General features: G+C 46.2%; 1 protein-coding gene across 1 annotated transcript in view; it reads left to right on the forward strand.

The window, feature by feature from the left end:
* Window positions 1-647: 647 nt before the first annotated feature.
* LGI2 (leucine rich repeat LGI family member 2) overlaps window positions 648-25788 on the forward strand; it is a 31446-nt gene continuing 6305 nt past the window's right edge. Inside the window, exons 1-7 of the mRNA XM_082389221.1 lie at window positions 648-851; window positions 2774-2845; window positions 3830-3901; window positions 5885-5956; window positions 11045-11116; window positions 11817-11986; window positions 17947-18111. Coding sequence (XP_082245347.1) covers window positions 655-851; window positions 2774-2845; window positions 3830-3901; window positions 5885-5956; window positions 11045-11116; window positions 11817-11986; window positions 17947-18111 — 820 coding nt within the window. The 5' untranslated portion in view covers window positions 648-654. The remainder of the gene's footprint in view (window positions 852-2773; window positions 2846-3829; window positions 3902-5884; window positions 5957-11044; window positions 11117-11816; window positions 11987-17946; window positions 18112-25788) is intronic.

A 25788-nucleotide genomic window follows, 5' to 3' on the forward strand; every position in this document is an offset into this window, starting at 1 on the left:
AAACATTAATAAAGGCTGCTCAAAATTCCGTACTCTTCAGAGACCCGGGACAAAGTCTCCCTTCCCAGTCATGAAGCCAGTTCCCCAGGCTCTACTCTTTCCGCCGCCAACCCCTCACGTTTTGGCCCGGCTAAAAGGAGCCCAGTGTCTCCCCAAAATTATTTCGAGTCGGTGGAGGGACTGCGGGCATCTGATCCCCAACCGCTCGGCCGTGTCCACAGAGGGGCTCCGTCCAGGCCGGCTCCTCCCCTAAGGTCACCCAACTTTCTCCTCTCTCCGCAGCTCCTGGGAAGGGTCCGGGAGGGGCCGGCGGGGCGCGGCGGGGGGCGGCGCGAGGCCCCCTCCCCCGCGGGCGGGCGCCCGCCCCGCATTATTCATTGGCCAGAGCGGGCTGCGGGCTCGGGTGCTGATGTCAGGCGGGCGCGGGCGAGGCCCGGGCGCCGGTGGGGGGGCGCCGAGTGGGGGTGACGGCCAGCATGCTGCTCGGCTGCGGCTCGGCCTCCCACACCCGCGGCGCCCTCGTCCTAGCCAGCGGCGGCGGCGGCGGCGGCGGCGGCGGAGCAGCGAGCGGCGCCCGCGTCTGCAGCGGCGCGGAGTCCGAGCGCGCGGCGCGGCAGCGGGGGTCGCGGCCGGGGCGGGGACCGGGGACGCGGCATGGCGCTGCGGCGGGGCGGCGGCGGGGCGCCGGGACGGCTGCTGTTGCTGCTGGGAGCCGCGTGCCTGATCCCGCCGAGCGCGCAGGTGAGGCGGCTGGCGCGCTGCCCCGCCACTTGCAGCTGTACCAAGGAGTCCATCATCTGCGTGGGCTCCTCCTGGGTGCCCAGGATCGTGCCGGGCGACATCAGCTCCCTGTGAGTGAGTGGGACCCCGGCAGCCCCTGCCCCGTCCTGCCCCACCCGGCGCCCGCCGCCGCCGGGGAGTTGCCTCTGGTGCCGGGACAGCGCGACCCTGACCCCACTTCCCGGCCCCTTCCTTTGCGTTTGGGTTGGGGCGCGCGGTGGGACGTGGGTTGGAGTCTCGGGCCCCGGGGAGGATGAGGGGAACCCGAGATCCAGAGTCTGGGAAGCCAGACGAGTCCCTGGGGCAGTGTTTCTCAAAGTCTGGCCCGCGGGCCACCTGCATCAGATCCACCTGGGGGGGCTTGTGCCAATGCAGATTCCGGGGCCCGCACCGAATGATGCAGGGTCTGAGAGTGGAGCCTTGGAGTCTGCGTTTGGCCTCCCCAGGTGATTCTGGGGCGCATTAAAGTTTGAGAGGATGTGTGTTGGGGGTGGGAAGGTTGTGTGGGGGGCATGTGTATGCAGCCGAGCATGACTGGAGCGCTTGCAGAGGGATGAGGCCTCACCGTCCCTCCTGAGGTCTGAGGCTGTGGTTTACATGGTGCCCTCCTCTGGACCTGTCCACACGGCAGGTAGGGCAGAACCTGGGAGAAGGCATGTCACCTCTAGAAGTGGAGATGCCGCCGCATGTGGCCCGGAAGAGGGAAGCACAGAGGACCTGGCGGAGCATTGGGGAATGTGGGCATCCAGCCCAGTGGGCAAGTGCTGGGAGTCAGCCGGACTCCTTGCCCTGAGTTCATAAGGGCTTCTTGCCCCCCTCCTCACCGCGCGTTGTGCTGGCTGCTTATTCAGTGCTGGAGGAACGGACAGGAAAGGGCTCCCCATTATTGGTCCACCTGCTCAGGAGCTTTCAGCCTGGCCTCACACAGCCACTCAAGCCACATGGCCAGCTCTCATAGTGGCTGTGGAAGGGGCTACTGGGCAATATCTTCACTGCCGGGAAATGTTTCCTGCTGAAACGACTCCCACATCCAGGCCAAGGTGCTGGGTGATGCCCACGCAGTCGTAGAGGCAGGGATTCCCATGGGGGGCAGGGGGTTGCTCTCACTTGCTCTTGTGCTCTACTTCCGCGTCTCCACCCCAGGCAAGGCGCTGGGGCCTGGACCCAGGAGTGAAGGGCTTCCTGTTCGCATGTATCAGAAGTCAGGAGAGTCTGGCTGAGCAGGAACAGAGGGCCTGTTTGACGCCTAATATTGCTAAGTCGGGTGACCTGGAGCATTCCAGAAATGAGAATTCCCCTGGTTAAATCCCTTAGACCAGCAGCTGCTTAACGGATCTGCATATTAACTGAAATAATTCTGAAATGATGTATTGAGGTCCTACTGCGGCCAGAAAGGATAGGGGCCCTGGTGGCTAAAATAGTCAGGTTCCTTGTTCTGATTGGCTGTTAACTCTGGCAGATGGCGTGGCCTCCCACCACACGTTCAAGTTCAGGTGTCTCTGGGTTGTTTCCCAAGGCTTTCACAGTGCATTTAATCAGAAGTGCTCTGAGCGACTTTCAGAGATGTGCTCCCAAGGGGAACTCTTAATCCTACCCTTGAGTTTCGTCGGCCAACACTAATGCTGTGTCTACACGAACAGAATCATGGGCAGAGGTGAAGGAATTATCCATCTTCAGCTGGGGCCTCCTGTAGTTAAGAAAAGGAAGTGAGGGTTTATTGATATAAACCGGCTGAGATAATGTCTATGCAAGGAGCTAGACTGATAGTAACGGTTTCTATTATTCAGTCCAGTTTTCCTATTGATCCAGTTCATTGGAAAATGGCTGGACTCATCTTGTTCTTACCCCTGAGAAGACCCTGGCCAACCATTTGAAGCCTCATTCCTGAGTGGAGGAGTTTAAAGCACAGGTAGAGGATAAGGCCTCTCGTCCATCTTGCCCGGCACTTCCTCAAAGCAAACTAGTCCTTGTTTTTTTTCTCTCTTGCCCGTAGGAGCCTGGTAAATGGAACGTTCTCGGAAATCAAGGACCGAATGTTTTCTCATCTGCCTTCCCTGCAGCTGCTGTGAGTATGGGAAGTCCTCTCTGGAAAGGGCGGGCCTGGAGGTGCGGTCCTGGGAAGAGCCATCTCTGTCTCTTGGGTATCAGTCCTTCCCAAGATACCCAAGCTCCACAAGTAACCTGTGGCTGGCTCTTGGTGTTTACTTGCCCCGTTGTGTCCCCATTGAGCTGAGTCCCCAGTGTTTAGTGTCTTTTCCTTCTTTCAGCACGTGTTTTTCTCAAGGACTTTATTTATTTATTTATTTTACCATCTTTATTGGAGTATAATTGCTTTACATTGTTGTGTAAGTTTCTGCTTTATAACAAAGTGAATCAGCTATATGTATACATATATCCCCATATCTCTTCCCTCTTGCGTCTCCCTCCCTCCCTATCTCACCCCTCTAGGTGGACACAAAACACCCAGCTGATCTCCCTGTGCTATTCGGCTGTTTCCCACTAGCTGTCTATTTTACATTTGGTAGTGTATATATGTCAGTGCTACTCTCTCACTTCTTCCCAGCTTACCCTTTCCCCTCCCCGTGTCCTCAAGTCCATTCTCTACATCTGCATCTTTATTCCTGTCAAGGACTTTATTGTAGATGCCATCTCCCATATCCAGCAACTGGGGACAAGATTACATTGAATTATGACCTGAATTTCACGTAAACGTACCATTTTCCAAACACCTCACTTTAAAAGAGAACCTCCATTTTTAACCTCTAAATGTTATTATGGAAATAGGAGCTCTCAGATCATATGTACTGAGACCCGTAGGGAAGAAAGGTGAAGTAATGGGGGTGACCAGAAAATCTGGCCAAAGGGAATCCACTTGCCATTGTCCATCAGTGTCTGTGAGTCAGGTCGCACACCGAATGGGCCAGTTTTACACTGAGAAGAGCCCATGTTTGCCCACAGATCAGAACATAACAAAAGAAACAGAAATGGCTTCACCATGTGACTCAAATTTTACACTTCTGCATTGAAACCTAATGTCTCTTATTTTCAGATTGCTGAATTCTAACTCATTCACAGTCATCCGGGACGATGCTTTTGCTGGACTTTTTCATCTTGAATACCTGTAAGTTTTGTGCTTTGTCTATTTGCTGAGTGTTTGGCATGCCAGTGGAATGGCTGTATTGCTTTCCAAGCTGGAACAGCATCTCTTAGAGAGCTTAAGGGTGGAGAAAATTCAGAAAACCCCATTCTGTTTTCAGCGCTGACCTTTTATAGTTTACTTGTGTATAAACATGCTGAGACAGGAGGAGGTTGGAGACAAAGAGGGGGAAAGGAAACAAAGAAGGAAAGATATCCATTCATTCTCTGCTGACATTTAATTTGTCATGTCATAAGCACAATTGGAAATTACATTGGATATTTTTACCTCTCAAAACTAGACGTGGATTTGCTGATCAGCCAGAAATAAAGCTGAAGGATTCTGAGGGTTACATATTTTTAAGAAAGTCTCCCTATTTGGGGATACAGCTTCATGTTTTTAGTTTACCTGTCCTATATCCCGTTTGCAGTGTCTCCTGTGAGCTGCAGCTGAGGGTCTAATTTTGTTTTTTCTCCTTTAAAATAAAGGTTATTTTTCCCTTTTCAGTTGTGCATATTTCCCACCCCCCCCCCCCCCCCAGCAATGCCTGGCTCTGATTTCTGCCTCTTCACACTTTAACGTCGTCTTTTTTCCCCTTAAGTTCTTCCACCCTTGTCTTCTGTCACTTTGTAATAATATTAATCGTGCTATCAGATGGGATTTCCTTACTTAGCATTCAGGGAGATTTTTTAAATCCATGTCTCTGCTTTCTTATCTGAGGTTAACAGGTAGATGTTTGAATTCTAAATACATCCTGGGTCTAAGAAAGCTCTCTGCTGATTTCCTGTCCTCAGGAAAGATGTCTCTGGAGAAATTCTTTCTTCAGAGGATACATAATATAGGTACTCTCATAATACTTGATAGTCTAGGTAACCTGGGAGGAGTGGTCAGGCTGAAGTGCTAGGCCAACTAGGTTCTCTCAAAGCACATCAACAGCCGATGGAGGTGGTGAACAAAGAGCCATCCATTCTCTCTTTCAAGCAGCACATCTTCCTGTCAAGGTTACTGAGGAGGAAGTTCGCTTCTCAGCTTATACTGAAGTCTATTACTGAATAGACCCCTGATTTTAAAAAAAACCAGGCACCAGATCATTCTCAGTGTATGAATCAAGAACTGTTTCACTAACGAAAAACATCATGTTGCAAAGTCTCCCTTGGACCATCTCATCAGAGACTTTCTTACATTTGAAGAAATGTGATGCCGTAAACTAAAATTTAGTTCACTGTGGCCCTAGGGAATAGTCCTAGTGCATTCACTTCATGTATTTCCCATTTTAAAGCATGGCTGAAGTTATTACTGCAAGGTCCTGTGTACAAGCCCTAAGACATCTTAGCACAGAGAAAGAAGTTTGGCCCATGCTCAACTTCCTTATACTTTCTATTTCCAAGTAGCCTAGAGATCTTGAGAATATCCTTGCCTTGTCACCCACTTGTTCAGAGGTGACACTGTGTAGGACATGATGAACTCAAGCTTGCCGGAAGCCAAGCTTAATGGAATTCTCCCTGGGCAAAGACTTTAATATGAAGATGTAAAACAATGGGCTCCCCTCAAGGGGCAATGATATTAACAGAAGTATTAATAGCTAGGCACTGTGAAATGTAAGAAGGTTGGAGGGGGGAAGATGTTTGGAAGCGTTCCAGTCTTGCGGAATTTGAGAATATCTTGCCTTTGTGTAGGGCTTTCTTCTCTTTTTTCCCCCCAAGATGTTTTTACCCATGCTGCCAATTCTGACTTTGAAGACTTCCAGGCTGCTTCTGGAAGGAGTGCAAAAAGCACATTTGTGTGGAGGCACTCTTGCACACACACCCAGCTCCCACTTGGAATCTGGTATAGCTGACCTAGCCTTTGGAGATGAATTTCTGAAATTCATAAATGCTTTTAGATTTCATCCTGAAAGCATCCCAATATCGTTTTTTTGAGATATTAAGCAGAGAAAATTCAGTTTAATTATATGGCTGTTCTCCTTAGGTTCATTGAAGGGAACAAAATAGAAACCATTTCAAGAAACGCCTTCCGTGGCCTTCGTGACCTGACTCACCTGTAAGTCCTGTGAAAAGTGTTGTAAGTCCTATTTAATGTGTAGAGTGAGGGTCACTTCCCAGTGCCTATCTCTTTCTTGACTGTTTTGTACATATTGTAATAGCTTCTGAAGGAGACTCATTGCCAGATTGCCCGAGCGGTTTCTGTATTGTTGATCAGACACCAGCCCATTGTGATCGCTCACACACTTGGCTTTCTTATCTTCTCTGTCCTCCCGCATTGCCGTTATGGTCCACATGACTGCATGTGAAGTCAGGAGCACTCTGAGCTGGGAGTGATGGACGAGGTGGGAAGGAATGAAACATGTATCATATACCTACTCTGTGCCAGGCCCTGGGCTGAGTGCTTAGTGAGCCTTCTCTTCTTTATATTTCACCGTAATCTGTGAGTCCCCATTGTACAGATTTGGGAACTGAGGCTTACCTGACTCACTGAAGAATGTTTGTTGAATGGAGGATTAACATTAGGATGAAGTAGAATAGAGACATTTTTGTGGTTCATTTAGTTTGGATGCAAATAGCTTTTTTTTTTTTATGTTGGATTACTCTGTGGTTTAAGCTAAGCTCTCTGGGTTCTTTAATAGCCTTCCGGAGAAAAAAATTAAACAAATTGATTTGAATTGGCATATCAAATAAAGCAAGCACACCCACTTAGCAAATTTAGAAAACTGGAAAAATAGTGCCTGTGCTTATGAAAATGTGAACATCGTCATTGTCTTGGCAGGAGCAATTTATTAACCAGGAACCAGTCCCATTTGCACACTAGAAACTTTGTGTTTGAGTAGGATAACATGTCCCATCTCCATAGTCAGCTTATCTGTGGTAAAAAGACAATTGAGGAAGTTAGAGGGCTTTGAGTAGGGGTATTAGGCAGGGTGGCAATACCTCCAGGGTGTGTAACTGTAACCGATACAGCATCTAAGGAGATAATCATTCACATCAGACCCTGATAGAGGCAAAGGTGTCTGTCGATAGGCTCAGTAAGCACTTGATTCTGGAATCCTACCAATCAGAAGTCCTGCCTAAGTTACAGCTTGTAGAGTAAGGAGATGAGGGAGTGGAAATGGGAGTCTAAACATCTGGAGCCGCACAGCCCATCCTGGACAGCATCAGACTCTTATTGGCATTATTCCTCCATGTTTTCTTTCCTTGCTATAAAAGTCTTGATTGGTTTCTCAGATTCAACCTAGATGCCAAATCCCCACGTTCTTGTAGAGGCGAAGACAGTGGGCTTTGAGTCACAATAGACTTGAGTGCAAATCTCAAGGGCACCATTTGTTAGTATTACTTAGCCTTTTCCGAGCCTCACTTTTCTCATCCTTAAAAATGGGGATGATTACACAGACCTCATAAGATTGCCGCACGTAGTGGGTTAGTGCTTGCTTGCAAAGCATCCGGCCCATTATCCACGGTAAATGTTCAAGGTCTGGTTGGCGTTTTTGTCATCATCGTCGTCATCGTTCACAACAATAGCATCATTCCCTCCCTCTGCTAATGAAGAAGCCTCAGTTTTTTCCAGGGGCTGCTGAGTAGCCTTAGCAGTTCGGGTGGCTAGACAGGGTCTGCTAGGAAGACAACTGTGGGTGTCTGGAGAAGAACAGCTGTGGCAAGACAAATCCAGTTCCCAGAAGTCAGGAATGGGGCCTTTGTTTTTGAGCAAAGGCTCTGGGCAGATTATGCACCTAAAGCAAAGCCTGTGTGACTGGTTGAGTTCGCCCAGATGTCAACTTTCATCTGACCAGCTGGCTGTGGGTCCTTGGTCTGAAAACAGATGTAAATATGCAGGTATTGTGCATATGTATTTGCATATCTTTGTGCATGTGGGCCCTTGGGTACGTGGACTTCTATTCATGTGTGCACATAACTGTGTGTGTGTGCTTGCACATTTGCACGTACAACCACATGCTGTGTATTACCCATATGTGTGCAAGAGGCACCTCCTTGTCTGTGTGACATGCAGGGGGCACACACAGAGGGAACAAAGGAGTCCTTTGTTTGGGTCCAGAGCGCATCTGATGCATTAGAGGAGATGTAAGCCCATCCAGCGTGGGTTCCCATCCCACAGTCAAGCCTATGGGGCCCTCCTCCCCTCAGCTCTCCAGCTCATTTCCCTGAACGTACTCACAACACTGGGCTCTCAGGGCGCCCCTGTGCACACCCAATTCACCCCGTTACTGGGCCTTTCCCTTACATCCTTTCCCTTGCCCAGGATACGGTTTCTTCTGCCCACGATCTCCTGGAATCTGCCTTTTCTTTCACAGTCCAGATTAAGTTCTGTCTTTTCCTTGGAGCCATTCCTGATCTCCCCTCCACACCTCTTGCAGCCCTCCCAGCTGACTCCACACAACCGACACTTTGCTGTAGACACTGGCCGTATTGGTTGGTGCCGTTTCACGGATGTTAGTTTCATCTCCCCAGCTGTGTTGAAAGCTCCCTGAGGGCAGGGCCCCTGCGGATCTTCCATTAGCTCTGCTCTTCCCCCAGGGTCTAACACAGGACTAAGCCAGCAGGACATTCTTTCTGATTCACTGACTGACCAATGAGCTACTAAGCTGGGTTTTCCATATGTGCTCTACTGCAGGGCAAGTCTTATGACTTTTAAAGTTGACTCCTCTGGGCTGGAGATGTACGTAGTAATAAAAACATTTAATACACCGTTGAAAGAATGAACTGATCCTCCCAGCCTACCCCATCCCCTTTTTTTGTAAACTTCTAAGCAAGAAGAACACATCAGCTCTCTAAAGTTCACTCCTGTGCTTAAGGAAGTGACTATCTGGAAGTTGCTTGCTTAAGTATCTGCTTTTTACCTTTATGAACTTTTCCAACACCTGCAGACTCACATCCATGCGTAAAGAAACATAGATCAGGTTTCAAAGCATTGAAGGAGCAGTGCCAATCTGTAACTAAAATCTAGGACATTTGTTTTCCAGCGGTCCCACAAAGCCCAAGGGACCAGTTGCTGTTAAGTAGTTTTAGAAATGAAGTGCCATGAACTTGTACACAAAATGAAGTGGAAAGTGAGATGTTATGCACGGAGTCTGGGCGGGGTAGGGGTGGACAGTCCATCTAAATATTTCAGCTTTCTGAAATCTAAATTGAACACTTGGAACAGTTACTAAACATTCTGCTTTTTTTTTTTTGGCCTTGACCATTCTGTATATGCTTATCACTTCAATCCAATGCATTTCAATTCACTAAAAATGTTTAGCTAAACTACTAACCTTTGATTAGCTAAAAAAATTGTACTTTACTTTCCAGAAAAAGTGAGCAGCCAGAAAAAAAATCAAAACTGTCTCCTTTTTAAATTTCAAGAAGCTACTTCTAGAGAATGTTCAGTCTGATTACAGTCTGTAGTCTATAATCTACAGTCTGTAGTTACGATTTCAATCTGTTCAGCCTGTTTTCCAACATCTTTAAAATTGTACCAATAAATCATTTAGGAAAAGAAGGTAAAATAATACATGAAATTGTGTTTTAATCCATTCGTGGTTAACTGGATAGGAAAAGACATAATTTAGAAACTATAGGTCTCCCTGTATTCCGTTGCTATCGTGCAGCAAGAATGTTTGGATTTAAAATGGGCACAAAGCTTTCTACCCTAGCTGACTCTAAGGAGGAAAAACCCTTTCATTCCTACTTCTGGGATGGGTCATTATGATGCCACAAAAGATTAATTTCATATATATTTTTAAAGAGGTTGGTGCTGAATTACCTACATGTGGATTATCATTTATATGTTTTGCTGTTTGCATGCTCAAATGTATAAAAGAAAACAAAAGTAAGCATCAGTTTTTTGGCTGACTCACATTAGGGCATGATGCCTGGGAGAAATCAGACTTGATGTATGTCATTTCAACACCTATCATCTTTCTACGTCAACAGCCCAGCACCATGTACATTCATCTTCAGCAGGATGACAGGGCACTGCATAATCCTGAATCATCAGAGAAAGCATTGATGATGTTTGTTCAAGTCTGCTTCCTGGAGATGGGGGTGTAGATTAGGACATTTTAGAAGGATCTTCAACACTAAGAGCAAAAATACAAAATATGGTTTCTGGTCAACCTTAATTAATGAGAAAATGAAATTGATCACAATCAGTCATTCCCTAAACATTGTGGTTCACTGAGATTTTCTATTATCATTAGGGTTAGAGCTGAGATTCTTCATGTAAAAGAATATTTACATAAAGTAAATACTATTTTTTAATAGTCACAAGTAATAAAATTCACTTAGATGCCCCATTAGGGAACTTCTTAGGATAAGACTGTACATCTGTCCTTTTATCATTCTCATTTTAGTGCTTAAATCATCCATTCAGAAAGACTTTACTGAGTACCCACTATGTGCCAGGCACTGTTCTAGATGCAAGGGATACGGATGTGGACAGACAAAAATCTCTGTCCTCATGTTGCTTATGTATAGGGAGAACACAGAGTCAGTAAACAAATAGATAGATAATTAATATATATTGTATGCTAAGTGACAGTTGTGCAGTGAAGATCAACAGAGCATGGGAAGGAGTTGGGTAGAGATCAGGGAAGGTGGTGAAAGTGGAGGACAGACCTAAAGGAGGTGATGGATGAACTACACCTAGGGGAAGAGCGTCAGGCAGATGAACACCAAGTTCAGAGAACTTGAGCTGGGAGTGTAACTAGCCTGTGTGAGGAATAGCAAAGGAACCAGTGTGGGTGATCTGAATCACCAGAGATTCAGTCCCACAGGTAAGTGGGAATGGAGGTAACTAGACAGTGGAGGGCCTTGGGTGCCATCAAAGGGACTTTGACTTTTATTCTGAGAAACGTGAGATGCCATCTGAGGATTAACATGTATATCAAGAGCTTAATAAATGCTTGTTTTAAAAACAAAACAAAAAACTGACATTGTATGCTCCAGCATCTATAATGTTATCTTTGTGTAACTAAACTCATTTCTTTATCTCAGTATCAATGACCAAAGCCAGAAATTGAACTACCTTTTGCTAAAGAGGTTTAGAGCTCTGTTTTAAATCACTTGCTTTATTTAAGGGACTTCAGAGGGATAGGGCATGAAGATAATAACCACATTAAAATGTGACTTTTTGTTCTAGTTCTTTGGCCAATAATCACATAAAAGCACTCCCAAGGGATGTCTTCAGTGATTTAGACTCTCTGATTGAACTGTAAGTAATGAAAATTATGTGTGCTTGTCTTGAAATCCCCTCTCCCCCTATACTGCATTTTTTTTATGTTGTAGCTAAAAATCTATGACAAAGTAGCGAATACTGGGAAACAGCATATAGTTTGTATCGTGTTAGCTTTGCCATTTTGGAATATACTTAGTAGCATTAGGCCAATGGTAATTCGGCATGCTGGGTCGGGGTGGGGGGGGTTGGGGGGGGGCTTCTTTTCTTCCAGAGAGCGGTAGTGTATCCACCTGCGTTGTCTTCTAGTACTTGTCACTCCTTGCTGGGCAAAGTTTAACAAGATCTTAAAGTTTCAATTGTGTTTGTCAAAACTATCTTCCTGTAATGTCCTGTTTTTGCTTGTGAGAACCTATGCTGGGTGGTGTTCTTCTGTAACCCCTCCCCCATTTCCACCATGGCGTGGTGACAGTTTCAAGAGGATTTGGAAAAATGGTGCTGTGTCAACTCTGAGCACTCTCTGTGCTATACGGTTAAAATCATGGGCACTGAAGAGTGTTAAATAAAGTCAGTGGTACATAAGAGACATCGGATGTATTAAATACAAAATTTTTTAAAAATTCCACTTTGGGGAGTTATTAAATATGTCAGGATATCAGGATTTCTGGAGTTTCATGTTAGGGCCAAAATATTTCCAACATGTCTGTTTCTCTGTGTCTGTGTTTGTTTTGTTTTTTAGAGATTTAAGGGGCAATAAGTTTGAATGTGACTGCAAAGCCAAGTGGTTGTATCTGTGGTTGAAGATGACAAATTCCACTGTTTCTGATGTCCTGTGTATCGGTCCACCAGAATATCAGGAAAAGAAGCTGAATGACGTGACCAGCTTTGACTACGAATGCACAACTACAGGTATTCAGAACCTCTATCATCAAAGTCTGATATTTAGAATAACCCTTTGTTTTTCTTTTAGACTGTCAACAGGGAGTGGGGAAACATGGGGGTAAAAGTTTTCTATCAAAATTATTTTAGGGGAAATTTAAGCATTCTCAAAGAAATGATTTGATGTGGCAAGGAAAATATCTCAACAGTTTGGAAGGATTTTTGTTAACTGCACTGGCTTTACTTTTGATTCTTTTTGATTCTTTACAAAATTCAAATTTGTCTAAAGATTTTTTTTTTTAAGGTCAAAGGTGGGTTTGGCATGAGAACATTTTCAAAGCAATCTAGGTTTCATATAAAGACAGTACAGAGAGACCTAAGTCACTGTTCTCTTGATTGAATACTATGAAATTTATAGGACATTTAACTAATAAATACCAGACTTTAAAATTTATAAACTGCTTTTGTAGTTCCATGTAAAATGAGATAACTAGGCATCCTAATCGATGGCAAGGTAGGAATATAAGTTAACAACTAGTTACCAAAAGGAAAAATTCACATTGAGGAAAAAAATGTCAAGAAAGTTTGATTTTGTTTTCCAGAGTCTGCCTCAGGGTTTCAGTTTATACATTTTCAGGTTATAAGATAAAACTAAAATACTAACCACCTCAACTGTCATATCTTGTAGAGAGCCCAAGAGTATCTCCATATGAAAGGCTTAGATGGAGTTTCTATAGCTTCTAAAAGCCAGATTTTAAAGGAGAGCGGATCAATCCACAGTATGAAACCTGCTTACCAGACTTATAGAAATAAACACTTAGGCTGAGAGTTGGTATCTACAAAGCCTCAGGTCATGTCAGTAGGAGCAGCAGGAATGAGAACTCAGAAAATAGTTATGGAAACTCAAAAGACAAAAAAACTCTAAGAACAAAATATCACATTTAGGCTAGTCCTACTGCTATACCCCGATCAAATAAACAAAAAACTCAAAAGTAAAAATTATTTCTAGGTATCTTTGTAAATAAGGAACCTGACAAGTTCTGTTCTTTTCTGAGATGAAGTCTTATGGAAATGACCTTGCCTTTCATCACTGAACAGGGACTTATTCAGCTGTGTAATTGGCAGGTGCCCTTGAGCCAGCTGAGGCCACTGGGGGGTTATTTATTGTATTGTAGAGCAGTGCAATATATCAGAGGTCACGGTCAGTGACATTTGCACCAAAAGGTGGCATTCAAGGCCATGCCGTATGAAATGTGAAACCACAGCTCGCTGGGGCTCCTCTCTGTCTCTTCTCATTTTTCTGGAGAGTTCTCTAAACCCCATGCTGAAGTGAGCAGCTTTTACATTGTTCTCTTCACACCCGGCCCTAGTGTGTGACAACGTTGCCAATCTCAGAGAGAAATGGCTTGGGCTATAGAGGGCCTTGGAAACTAGGAATCTGTCCTAAACCCAGAATCTCTGGGGCAGCATGAGCCCCTTAACACATTTGGGGGCATTCTCTTATACATATTTGTCTTTGCTAACAAGCTTTTTGCTAAAATTTAGAAAGTCAGCCCCCCTGCCTGGAAACAGGGAGATGATGATTCTGTCTTTGCTCTTGTTTTATCCCTTTAAGGCTCATGAACTGATGAGCTCTCACTCACGGTGTCTTCCATCACGAAAAAATGGTGCCACCAAGTTGTGACCCCTCCCCCCAGACATAGTCCCTGCCTTGTAAGAACTAGGTCGATAAAGTATGAGTTTTGGGGGTTCCTATCTTCTGGCTCAGATCAAGCCTCATACGCTGGTGCTCTATTTAAGGCCAGGGAGGAGATAGGTGAGGATGGATGGAAGTTGGAAAGCCAAGTCTAAGACTCATGGTACCATTACCACATCCTCACTCGAGTTTGGGGAAGAAGCACATTTTCTGAGTGCACTGATTTCCTCTTAGCTCGGGGTTTTAGCAAAGGAGTAAATTCTTCTGGTAGATGTCTCACCTTGTTCTTCCCAGGGAGAGGAGGGTATGATTACCATCCTGTTCCTCAGCACAGGGGTGTAATTAACACCACAAAGCCACCCCTGGCCGGTTTCAGCTCTCCAGATTAATCAGTCCCTCCATAACCCTCTGCTTCAAGTCTATTTTTAACCACCTCAAAAATCCCTGTTACCTACTCATAATTCCCCATGTTAGGTGGATAATTCACTAAATTCCTTAGAGGGAGTGAATTTTGCATCCTAATTGTCCTGTTAGTTTCCCTATTTCAGGGCTGATGAAAATGCAGAGAGAAATAATGCATTAATGTGCAGTTTCTCTCCCAATAGGATCAGCGTCATGTATAATTTATTTTCCGCAAGTGCTATAAATAGGTATGTAAAAATCTGTTGATTCCAGTGGGAGCAAGGCCTAAATTGTAAGAGTCCCACTGACATCATGAACTTAATCCAATGTGAATGGAAGTGGAAGTGCTTTTTGCAGAGGAGGCCATTAATACTTTAACACTAGTAAATTGATGTCATATCAGTATGTGGATTGTTTGAGATCTTTCCACAATGAATGTGCTTTTGCCGTTTGTGAGAAATAACTTACGATGGGGATGGGGAAGATGTTTAAATTCCCCGAGTCCTCTCCCCCATTCACACAAACACACATTCATCAATCATATTGTTTCACCGCTTTCTTCCCTTCTTCCTTCTTTCTCTTCTCCTCCTTTTTTTTGGACAGGAGCGGTGAAGGGGGAGAAGGAGTCTCCTCTTAAGAATTAGATTTATAATTCGAATGATTTAACAGTCTGTGCTGTGCCAGATAGCCAGTATATAGAAAATATTATGAAACCAATGTTTGGGGAAAATCAATGAAAATAGGACCATTAAAGGCTAGATCTGTAAAAATGCTCTCTATTTTCCTTTTTTAAATAAAATTAAAATTCTGGAACTTTTTAAAAATAGAAAACTGAAACTTTTGGGTCTGCACTTTAAACGGCCTGCATTTTTAAGCTCACAAAGTGCTCGTGTTTCTGAGAATTCAGAGTGTAGTCAGGAAGCTCTGAGCACAAGGAGACGGGGTTACAAGCGTCAGGAGTGTTGGGAACCTTGGGCAGACTTGGATGAGGCAAGGCAACCGGAGATGCTGGAGGAGGTTATAGACGTCTTGGTGGTAATTAAAAGAACGCAGCTGTATTCTCTGAGTCCTCTTCTGCCTCCAGGAAAGAAAGCAGACTGTGACTGCTCCCATTTCCCTTTTCCCATTTACCAGCCTGTGAACACGGAAGCCTTTTGCAGCGTTTTCCGACTTCTACACTGGGGCCGCCAGGGCCCACAGGAATGAACCAGGGGTTTTTCAGTTTTTAGTCTTTGACCAAGCAACGCTGTTATTTTGGGGGACTTGATAGAGGAGGGGGAACTAGGATCCACGGTGACTCTTCCCTAAGTCTTCACGCAGGCAGCTTCACGCTGTCACCGTTACGCAAGTAGAACTCCGGAGGGATCACCGCAGCCGAGGCTGGGCGCTGACACTTAATCCTCCCTCTCCCATTTGGCCTCTACAGCAACCCTGTGAAATAGACGTCACCCCCATTTTACTCCTGGGGAACCTGAAGCTCTTGCCCGAGCTCCTGGAGCTGCAAGCGCAGGCGGGGTGGAAACCAGTCTGTCTCACCTGCCCCAGCTCTTCCGAATGTTCCAGAAGGGGGGGTACCTCCCCCATTCTTGCCGCCTCTCCCCACTGTCCCTCGGCCACCTCTTGCTGTCGGGTGCAGAGGCAGCTTCCTCTTTGCTTCTCCCTCTTCTCCCTGTACCTGCAAGCGTCCTTCATTCAGCCCCGTCCTCTCCCCGCCACGGTCAGGGGCGAGGCCAGCCCTCCCACACTCGCCAAGCCAGCAAGCATTTACTCAGCAGCTCCTGTCCACTGAGAACGAGAGGGGCCCCTCCAAAAGGTAACATGTATTGAGCACGCACCTTGTGCAAAGCACTGTTCTACGTGAGTATGAATCATAACAGACGATGAAGAGACTGAGGCAGAGAGAGGTTGGGTAACTTCCCTAAGGTCACTCAGCAAAAAGGCAGAGTCAGCGCTCCGGCACTTTATCTTAGATGCCATTAAAATGAACACTCTCCCCAAGAGATGGCCCAGTGGTGACCAGGACAGTGGAGGGGGACTGTCCTTGCTTGGATCTCAATTCCATATTTATCAGTCGCCTACCGTGTGCTGAGCCTGAGGTCGGCATGTCCACCACATTCCCTAGTCTGTTCCTGCCATCGAGCTTGGATCATTGCCCCCATACTGCAGATGAGTAAACCGAGGCCTCGTAAGGGGAGGTGCACACGCAGCCCAGGGATTCAAACACAGGAATTGGTTTCAGGTTGTCTGACTCCAGGCACAGCGCTCTTTCCAGTGCCTCACGCCGCCCTTACTCCTCAGCTTTACCTTCTGCCCGCTGACTGGCACCTGCTCTTCCCGCCCCGGCTCCACGCTTCCCACCTTAACACTCGCTCAGCTGCTCTGCCCCTTTACCTGCCTCTAGTCCTTTTGCACTGGCCCTCCTTACTCACTACCTGGTACCTGCCGTTTTAATGCCTTTCTCAGTTGACATCTTTCATGAGGCTTCTGAGTCAATTATTTCTTGAGTGGCTGCTGTGGGCTTGTGTCATTGGAGCTCCGAGAAGTGTAGGACCTTCCTTAGGAAGCCCTTGGTTCAGGAGACACACCACGCTGGCTGTGTGTCCATGGCCGGGCACACACCCTCTCTGAGCTTCAGCTTCTGGCTCTAAGATCTCTCCCATTTCTTCAAATCTGACCCTGATGTCTCTGTGTTGGAGACTCAGTCCTAGTAAATATTAAGATGTAAACAACATTGCCTGATTATGAGTCCAGCAAGTTAGGAAGGGTCCCTGATTGGACCGGTCAGGGCAGCTTTGCAGAGGAGATGGGACTTCAGGGGGCATGGATAAGGATTGGGTGGGGAAGAGGTGGGCAAAGCCAGGATTTTCTCATAGGAACTACTTTCCTAAGCCAGACGTCCACCCTCATTTTACCCTGGGCACTTTTAGCCTGCTGAGAAGCAGTGCACCCTGAAAGATCTCTGGCCAAAGAAATAAACTTTATTAGTATTTTGTTTTTTTAGAAAAACTTCTTTCGTCATTGTTTCTCTAGCTACTGCACACACTAACTGTTCTTGCATCCGAGGGCATGCTAACCCTGTTTCTTGGTAAGACTGTACATTCCCTACCAAGATTTCACACAGTGAGTCATTGTAGCTCAGGGAGCGACACAGATGATGGGTATTGACTCGCCACTAAGTGTAAGAGCAGAATGCGTGCTTAAATAGGACGGCGTCTATGTTGCTGGAAAATCTAATAGATCTCCTGTAACTGCTCCCTGAGCTGCAGAACGCTACCCAGATCCCAGGCACGGCCGTACTTAGCACTGCTACGAGTCCAGTAACCAGTAAACACACTTAGGTTAACTTCTCCGCACCGTGGGCTTTATAAACCTCCAAGCCCTTGTCAAAGAGTTTGGATTGGTTTCCAAAACTGCAGCGTGCCCTTTGGGGAATTTACTTTTAGTTTTCTTTATTACCTGGACTATTCTGAGAGAGCTAAAAATAACAGCATTCCCCAAAGGAATTTGACCACAGCAGCCCTTCTTCATGGAGTAAATTTCACGATAGTTTCAGGAATGTTGCCCTTCAGTATCCTTTCTGTCCTGTCTTTCTGAAAGCCAGGTCTCACCAAATTTGTTTAAAACTTTGAGATCCTCTAGCCAGGCTTGTGAGCTATTTATCTCAAGGAAGCTGTATTAGAAGCTGTGCGTTCAGTCTGCTAATTCTGCACAAGCCAGAACCCTCTGGACTCACCCAGAGTGAAGCACGCCATGATGTGTGTTGCTTCTCTCCTGCCCTCCCCCCTCCCCAGTCCTCTTTGGAACTGATGAGAGAAAGGATAGAAGGGGAATGGCGGTCCATAATGCTCACAGGAGAGCTCATGGAGACTTTTTTTTAAACACCTCTTCCCAGATTTTGTTGTTCATCAGACTCTGCCCTACCAGTCGGTTTCAGTGGATACGTTCAACTCCAAGAATGATGTGTACGTGGCCATCGCTCAGCCCAGCATGGAGAACTGCATGGTGCTGGAGTGGGACCACATCGAAATGAATTTCCGGAGCTATGACAATATTACAGGTGTGTTATGGCTTTGACTGGATGTACTGACCTCATTTCAGCGTGGCCTAAAGCCCGGGAGGGAAGAAATGTTCTCTGTCATCCCGAGAGGGAGCTTGGCTCTCTGGCTTGGTTTGATTTGGGAGCACATTCCAGCCCACCCTCTTCCCTCCAACTTTTTCTGGATATGGTCAGTTATTGGTGAGAGCAGAAACCTCAGGTGGTGATTCTATTTATTGTTGGTGATCCTTTTGTAAAGGGAGAGGGTGATGGGGGCCTGTGGTGGGAAGCATTTTCCTGAAATGGTGAGAAGTCACTCCCTGAATCCCTTGACTTCGAGCAGTTATGACAGCCTCAGACTGCATGAGCATTTTAGCAGCTAAATGAATCCTTTGACTTTTGTAAGCTCTTAACTAATATGCTAATGCACACTCACACACACACACACGCGTGCTCATGCACACACATGCAGTGTGCTCACGTACACACATGCACACACTCACGAACACACACACACTATAGCTGTTTCTATTGCCCCCTTGCCAAGTCCTGGTGATCACTACTTCCTTTTAATAAGAACATACAAAATAAGCATAAATGGCTTCCTAATTCAAGCCTTTGGAATAACACTTAGTTAGAGCTTCATTTGGGACCATCATTGAATCCCAGTGTCTTAGTGCTACTAAAAATGGACTGTCTACTTGCTTTTTAAATAAGTGGATAAAGTCAAAATAATCTTTCAAAGACTTCTCATTTATCAAAGTGCAATCTGATAATAATACTGACGTTACAAGCAGCACCACGTGGCCTAACCGTTGCCCCATGTGAGGGTTTCCTTCAGTGATTCCTGCTCTGGTTCGAGCAGCGTCTTGCTGGGGCAGAGAGAAGCGTGTCCAGGTAGCATTTCCAGATACGGAGGTTCTGGCCTTGCAGCAGGTGCAGGGATGCAAGGAGAGCGTCGTTCACCCTCGGGGAGCAGAGCTGCTAATGAGGCTGATCTGGCAGCCCGGAGAGGTCTTTGAGACGTATATCCTGACGCCCCGACGTGCCATCTGGCCTCCCAGTGCTGAGCCCACATTCCCGGGAGCAGCCCCGCTCCCTCCAAGCGCAGACTCAGCACAGAGCAGTGCAGGTGAACCTGTGGAGGGGAACCCAGGCCTCAGGACCCTAAAGCCGGTCCGTGTTAGAGGAAACGAGGCGAGAGAGGAACTCACCACCCACATGGTTTTGTGCTTCCATCTCTTCTCTGACCTGGAAGATCGGTGAGGGCTGAATGAGCAGGCCCCTCTGCCTTCTCTCCTCCCTCTCACACGAGGAGGTGGGAGCAGAGTGAAGCCGGGCTCTCGTGCAGGGAGTTCTGATGCCAGTGCTTGCTGCCGGTGCTGGGTGTGGGCTTGCAGAGAGCCAGGTTCGGGTTAGTCTCGTTGGGGCTCATAACAGCTGTTTGAGGTGTTATTGCAGGTTCCCTGCCCGTAGGTAGAGGACAAGCGACCTCTCTTCAAGAGAGAGGAGGCATATGGGCTATAAAGAGCTCAGGTTTTGGGGCTTCCCTGGTGGCGCAGTGGTTGAGAATCTGCCTGCCAATGCAGGGGACACGGGTTCGAGCCCTGGTCTGGGAAGATCCACATGCCACGGAGCAACTGGGCCCGTGAGCCACAGCTACTGAGCCTGCGCGTCTGGAGCCTGTGCCCCGCGACGGGAGGGGCCGCGATGGTGAGAGGCCCGCGCATCGCGATGAAGAGTGGTCCCCACTTGCCGCAACTAGAGAAAGCCCTCACACAGAAACGAAGACCCAACACAGCCAAAAATAAATAAATAAATAAATAAAAGAACGTGAATTTCTAAAAAAAAAAAAAGAGCTCAGGTTTTGAAAACCTATGAACATGGATTCTACTCCTGACTCTGCCATGTGCTAGGAAGTAGCTGGGGCCTTTGAGCCTCTGTTTTCTCATCCGTGAAATGGGCAGGAGATGTACCTCCCATGGATGTTGTGAGAATTGGATGAGTGCCAGGCACAGAGCAGGCAGTTCTTTTTTTTTTTTTTTAAGTGTTTCCTCTTTCTCTTTTTTTTTTAATTAAAAAAAATTTATTTATTTTATTTATTTTTGGCTGCGTTCAGTCTTCATTGCTGCGCGTGGGCTTTCTCTAGTTGCAGAGAGCTGGGCTACTCTTCGTTGCTGTGCGTGGGCTTCTCACTGCGGTGGCTTCTCTTGTTGCAGAGCACGGGCTCTAGAGCACAGGCTCAGTAGCTGTGGCGCACGGGTTTAATTGCTCTGCGGCATGTGGGATCTTCCCAGACCAGGGCTCGAACCCGTGTCCCCTGCATTGGCAAGCAGATTCGTAACCACTGCGCCACCAGGGAAGTCCCAAGCAGGCAGTTCTTAATGCTGGCTTCCTCCTCACCTTTCCGAACGAAGAGATGAAGGCTCAGGCATGTTGAATCACTCCACTGTTACTTCCAAGGCAGAGCCCGGGACCTGTCACTGCTGCATCCCACCCTTTCCTTCTCCCAGGTTGACCTTGGTAGGAAGGGACAGCGTTGCCCTCCACCTGCCCTTCCTACGTACAGCAGCTGGTCACACCCCTAGGTTCATCAACTCATTCATTCATTTTTTCATTTGTTCGCAAAGATTTCTTGAGCGCTTACTCTGAGCCAGGCCCAGTCTAGATGCTGGGGCCATAGCAGTGAACAAGTCACGAGAAAACCTCCACCCTCAAGGAGTCTGTGTTATAATGGGAGAGAGAGAGACAATAAAATAAGACAAATAATTGTAATACATACAACACATTAGATGGCAGCATGCTAAGAAGGGAAAAGGTGGCAGAGAGGAAAGATTTGAAGTGTTGGCATGAGAGGACTGAAATTTTAGATAGAGTGTCTGGTAGAGGCCTCATTAAGAAGGTGTTTGAATAAAACTTGTGGGACACGAGGGCTTGATGCGCATGGAGAGTGGGGACGGTGGGGAGAACATTCCAGACAGGGAAGAGTGAGTGCAGCAGTCCAGAGGCAGGAGGGTATTTTTCCCGTTTGATGAACAGGCAGGTGGCTGGTTTGGCTTGGACAGAATGATCCAGGGGCAGTTGTAGGAGACAGAGTCAGAGAGGTAAGAGGGCTGATCGTGGGGGCCTTGCAGGTCCTACGAAGGGCTTGGGCTTTTACCTTTGTTCAGAGGTCAGCCAGTCTGCACAGAAGATGCAGGCGCCTGCTACAGAATGCTGGGTTGTGTCCAGCTGCTGGGTTGAGCGTAGCCCGTGTGTGGGGAGGGGACCAAAGTGGAATCAGAGCAAGTAGTTGAGAGGCTATTGCAAGGATTCAGGCAAGTGTTAATGGCCTGGACCCAGCGGAGGCTGCAGAGCTGGGGGTAGGAAGTGGTCAGTGAGAGCAGAGTGGGTGTGGCCAGAGCCAGGGCTGGAGCTTACTGGTTTCCAGGGATTCCTTGGCCTCTCAGTGTTGAAGTCTGAATCTTCTGAGAGGTGGGCAGCTGGGCACGCAGCCCACTGGGATCCTCTTCACAGCCAAGCCCAAGAAGTGAGCTACAAAAGTGTGTTCGTTAAGTTTATGAACTCCAACGTCACACTGGTTTTTCATAAATCTGGCTCTAGATCTTTCTAGCTGGTGACCTTGGCCAAGTTTTAATTTCCATGAGCCCCTTTCATCTGTAAAGTGGGAATTCCATCTGTAAAATGGTATCATCATAGTATTGGGCCCATGGGAATTTAACTGGGTAGCTTATATAACACTTAGCATGGGGCCTGGCGTATAGTGAGTTCTCAACAAGTGTTGGGATATCAGTTGCGGATAAAAAATAGATATTTGATTATTATTCCTTGCTACCACCGCTAGGGAAATCCACCAGGTTTGGATCTTTTACTCTTCTTAATTCATGAAAGCACACAGATTTCATACATTAGGGTCCCAACACACATTTCTGAATACATATTGCCAATTTCCTGTCACTTATTGATTTCTGATCCCATCTTACAATTCAACCACCCCTCTTTTGTTTCTCCCTTCACCTGGGTTTCCAGGCTCAAATGCAGCCTCCTACAGGAAGCATTTCTTGTTGACCGGATTGGAATGAAGTCTGCCTTCTCTGCTCCCTTATTACATGAATTTCCATTAAACACAAATCTCGTCACATAATTTTTCACTTAGAGGAAGGCAACTCACATTTACATACTCAGTGATTTATAAGCTGTTTCTTTCGTCAGCTACACAACCTCATAATGTGTACTTATTGTCTCTATTTTATAGTGAAAAAAAAAAAAAAATAGGAGCAGCCCTCCTTCTCCCATAGACCCTAACTCTTTGACTTCAATAAAATTGTCTCCACAACTTTCAAAAGCATAGGAGTGCCAGGACCAGCAGAGCATGGCCTGAGGGAGGCTGGGGAAGAGGGTGGTTACAGAAGTAGGGGCCTTGCTCGCTCTGTGGAGGAAAGAGTGTGGCTCGCTGGAATTCAGCCTGCTGTGAAGGAAAGCCCTGCAGCTCACACAAGCTGGGCAGATGACAAATGGATGAGCAAGGACACAGCCCCAGAACCACTTGCCTCGAACAAGACCAAGGTAAATGTGGACCGTTCTCTCCTCATGGGGCTGTGCATGCCTCATTTATCATCTCGTTTGATCACAGGGTGATCCCAGAGTCAACAAGAGCTGGGCAGGATTTTCTCCATCCATGGCCGGCAAGTCTGGGGCCCCGAGGAATGGGAGGGACACATGCTTCCCCCCTCTGTGGCCCGGCTGGGCATTGTGCAAAAGGGACATCCATCCTCTAGTGGGAGAGGGAGAGCCAGGGTCATGAGCCGCCCCCACCCCCCCGCCCCCCAAGTTTTGCTCCTTACGTCTTCTCCTTTTTCTCTCTACATCTCTTCTCAGCTCTCCTGTTTTTGATTAATTTTGTTTGCCTTTTGATTTCTGCCCACTAAGTATGTTGCAGCATCTCTCCTCCTAGATTAAAACACACACACACACACACACACACACACACACACACACACACGAGGATTTCTGCTGCTGCTGACAACTCCATAAGCTACAACTCCACAGGCTACACCTGGAAAGAGGATGCTTTATGGGGCATCTCCAAGAAAGGAATTCTTTCTTTCTCACACGGCCCCTCGGCTGAGACCAGTAAAGCTGCAGGATGCTTCTGGGTAGAAGGGACCTCCGTAGCCAGGGACTCAGGAGGAACATGCATCTCAGTTAGTGCTGTCAGGGGGGAGTCAGTGCAGTTTCTGAGGAGCAGTTTGGTAGTTTAAACCCAGAAGCCTTAACAACGTGCACAATGTCTACCCCGCAATCTCTCCATTTAAGAACACTACCAGATGGTTTTCAAACACAGATTTCTCTACAGGGAAGTCTATTACTTACAATAATGAAAAACTGGAAATAAGTGCAATGTCCAGCAGTAGGGGATTAAATAAAATATGGTGCCTCCATGCAATGGAATACCATGTAGTGTTAAAAAATCAAGTTGTAGAAGATGCAATAACATGGGAAAATGTTCACGACATAGTGGTCAAGGGAAAAAAGCAGGTTATAAAAAATCCATGTACACTATAAGCCCAGATCTAACTTAAAAAGCACATTTGAATATGTGCAGAGATTGGCAATTAAAGAAATATACCAAGATATTAAGTGTTATTTCAGCATTTGCAGTTCAAGTGATTTTGATTTTCTTCTCTGTACTTTTTGGTACATTGGTGGTGGAGTGTAGACTGGAGCCAGACTACCTGGATTTGGATCCCAGGCTCCATCACATTGTAGCTGTGTGACCTTGTATAAGTTACTTAACTTCTCTGTGCCTTTATAAAACGGGGTACAATATTAAGTGTACGCTAAGTATATAATAAGCATGTATAGTGCTTAGTATAGTGCCTTTATGTGTTACCTATTATTATTTTCAAAATTTGCTTTGATGAACATTAAAAACCTTTATACTCAGAAAAAATGCAATAATTAGTTTTAAACAAAGGAAAGAGACCAGGTTCTTGCAGGAAAGCCAAAGCAGTGGAAGAGAAAAGTAAATACCACCCTAAAATCCACCCACCGTCTGCCCCCAATGTTAATACTGAGGACAGAAATTGGGTAATTATCCTTGTAATTTACAGACCAAATTCACTTTGGTCCAAACTGCCTAGAAAATTAGGGGAAAGAAATAACTTTTAATTGAATGACCCAGATGACGGGTCAATACTCTTGAGATGTGGGTGGTCTTATTGCTGTCTGGCTGGAATGGTGAGGGTTGGGGGTCTGGGTGCAGATAGGGAGAAGATGATGGGAGGTGACCCAGACAGGGGAGTCACGACTGAAAATGTTCCCCTTTTCCTGCGAAGTTCTGGTTTGGCGCCTCCTGAGCTAGATCACTCAGATCATGGCTCGTGATCTCAGTTGCCTCAATGATCCAATAATGAGAGCGACTAGTTACTGATCACTTCCTGTGTGTACAAGCTCTCTACTAAAAACCCTGAGCGTGAAATTTCTCAGGTGGTCTTTACGGCGTCTGTGTAAGGTCAGGGCTGGCAGCATCCTTAGTCTCGTCTGGTAGGGGAGGAGCCTGAGGAACTGCCACGGGGTCAGAAAGCTTAGGAGGTGCTGGGCCGTGTGGTCTGGAGTCACAAGGTTTAACACTGGTCTATTCTGCCTCCGCTCAGCTTCAGAAATCAGAAAAGGTCAAACGTCCTCAAGAGCTCTCATTACATTTTTTTTTTCCTGCCTCTAAGTCCTGACTCCTAGCTTTTTACCCCCCAAGAGAAGAAACCCGTTTAAATGCCTCATTCTGCCCTATGGAGTCGGGCATAGCATGCAGACAATTCGCTTGGTGTCTTAGTGAATTTCCTGAATTATACGCCTGCCTCTAAAGACACCAGAGGCCCAGGTGACCAACACTTAACCTATTTCGATGGAGGTACATTTAAAGCTATTTTTTTTAATTGTGAGGAAATACACATAACATAACATTTACCGTCTTAACTGTGTTTGTGTGTGGTTCAATAAATGCATCCATCCCCAGAACTCTTCATCTTGAAAAACTGAAACTCGGTACCCATTAAACTGTAATTCCCCATTCTCCCCTCCTCTCAGACCCTGGCAACCACCCTTCTGCTTTCTATCTCTATGAATCTGACTCCTCTAGGTACCTCATATGAGTGGAATCATACACTATTTGTCTTTTTGTGACTGCTTATATCACTTAGCATAATGTCTTCAACATTCATCCATGACACAGCATGTGTCGGAATGTCCTTCCTTTTTAAGGTGTAACAATAATCCATTGTGTGTATATACCACATTTTGTTTATCCATTCATCCATCAGTGGGCACTTGGGTTGTTGCCACCTTTTGGCTATTGTGAATAATGCTGCTATGAACATGGCGTACACATATCTCTTCAAAACCCTGCTTTCAGTTCTTTGGGTACAGACCCAGAAGTGGAATTGCTGGATCATATGGTAATTCTTTGTTAAATTTTCTGATGAATCGCCATACTGTTTTCCACAGTGGCTGAACATGTTATATTTCTCGCCAGCAGTTCATAAGGGTTCCAGTTTCACTGTGGACGGGCATTTTTTTTTAATTTACCTGAAGATTTTATTATTGTTTTGTACCAATTAGATTTACATAAAGATTTATCCTTTTCATTCTCTTGATTAAACGCAAAAATATTCTGATTGTTTAATATATTATTATTCAATA

This window comes from Balaenoptera borealis (genome assembly GCF_965194805.1).
Source record: "Balaenoptera borealis genome assembly, chromosome: 4".
Lineage (NCBI taxonomy): Eukaryota > Metazoa > Chordata > Mammalia > Artiodactyla > Balaenopteridae > Balaenoptera > Balaenoptera borealis.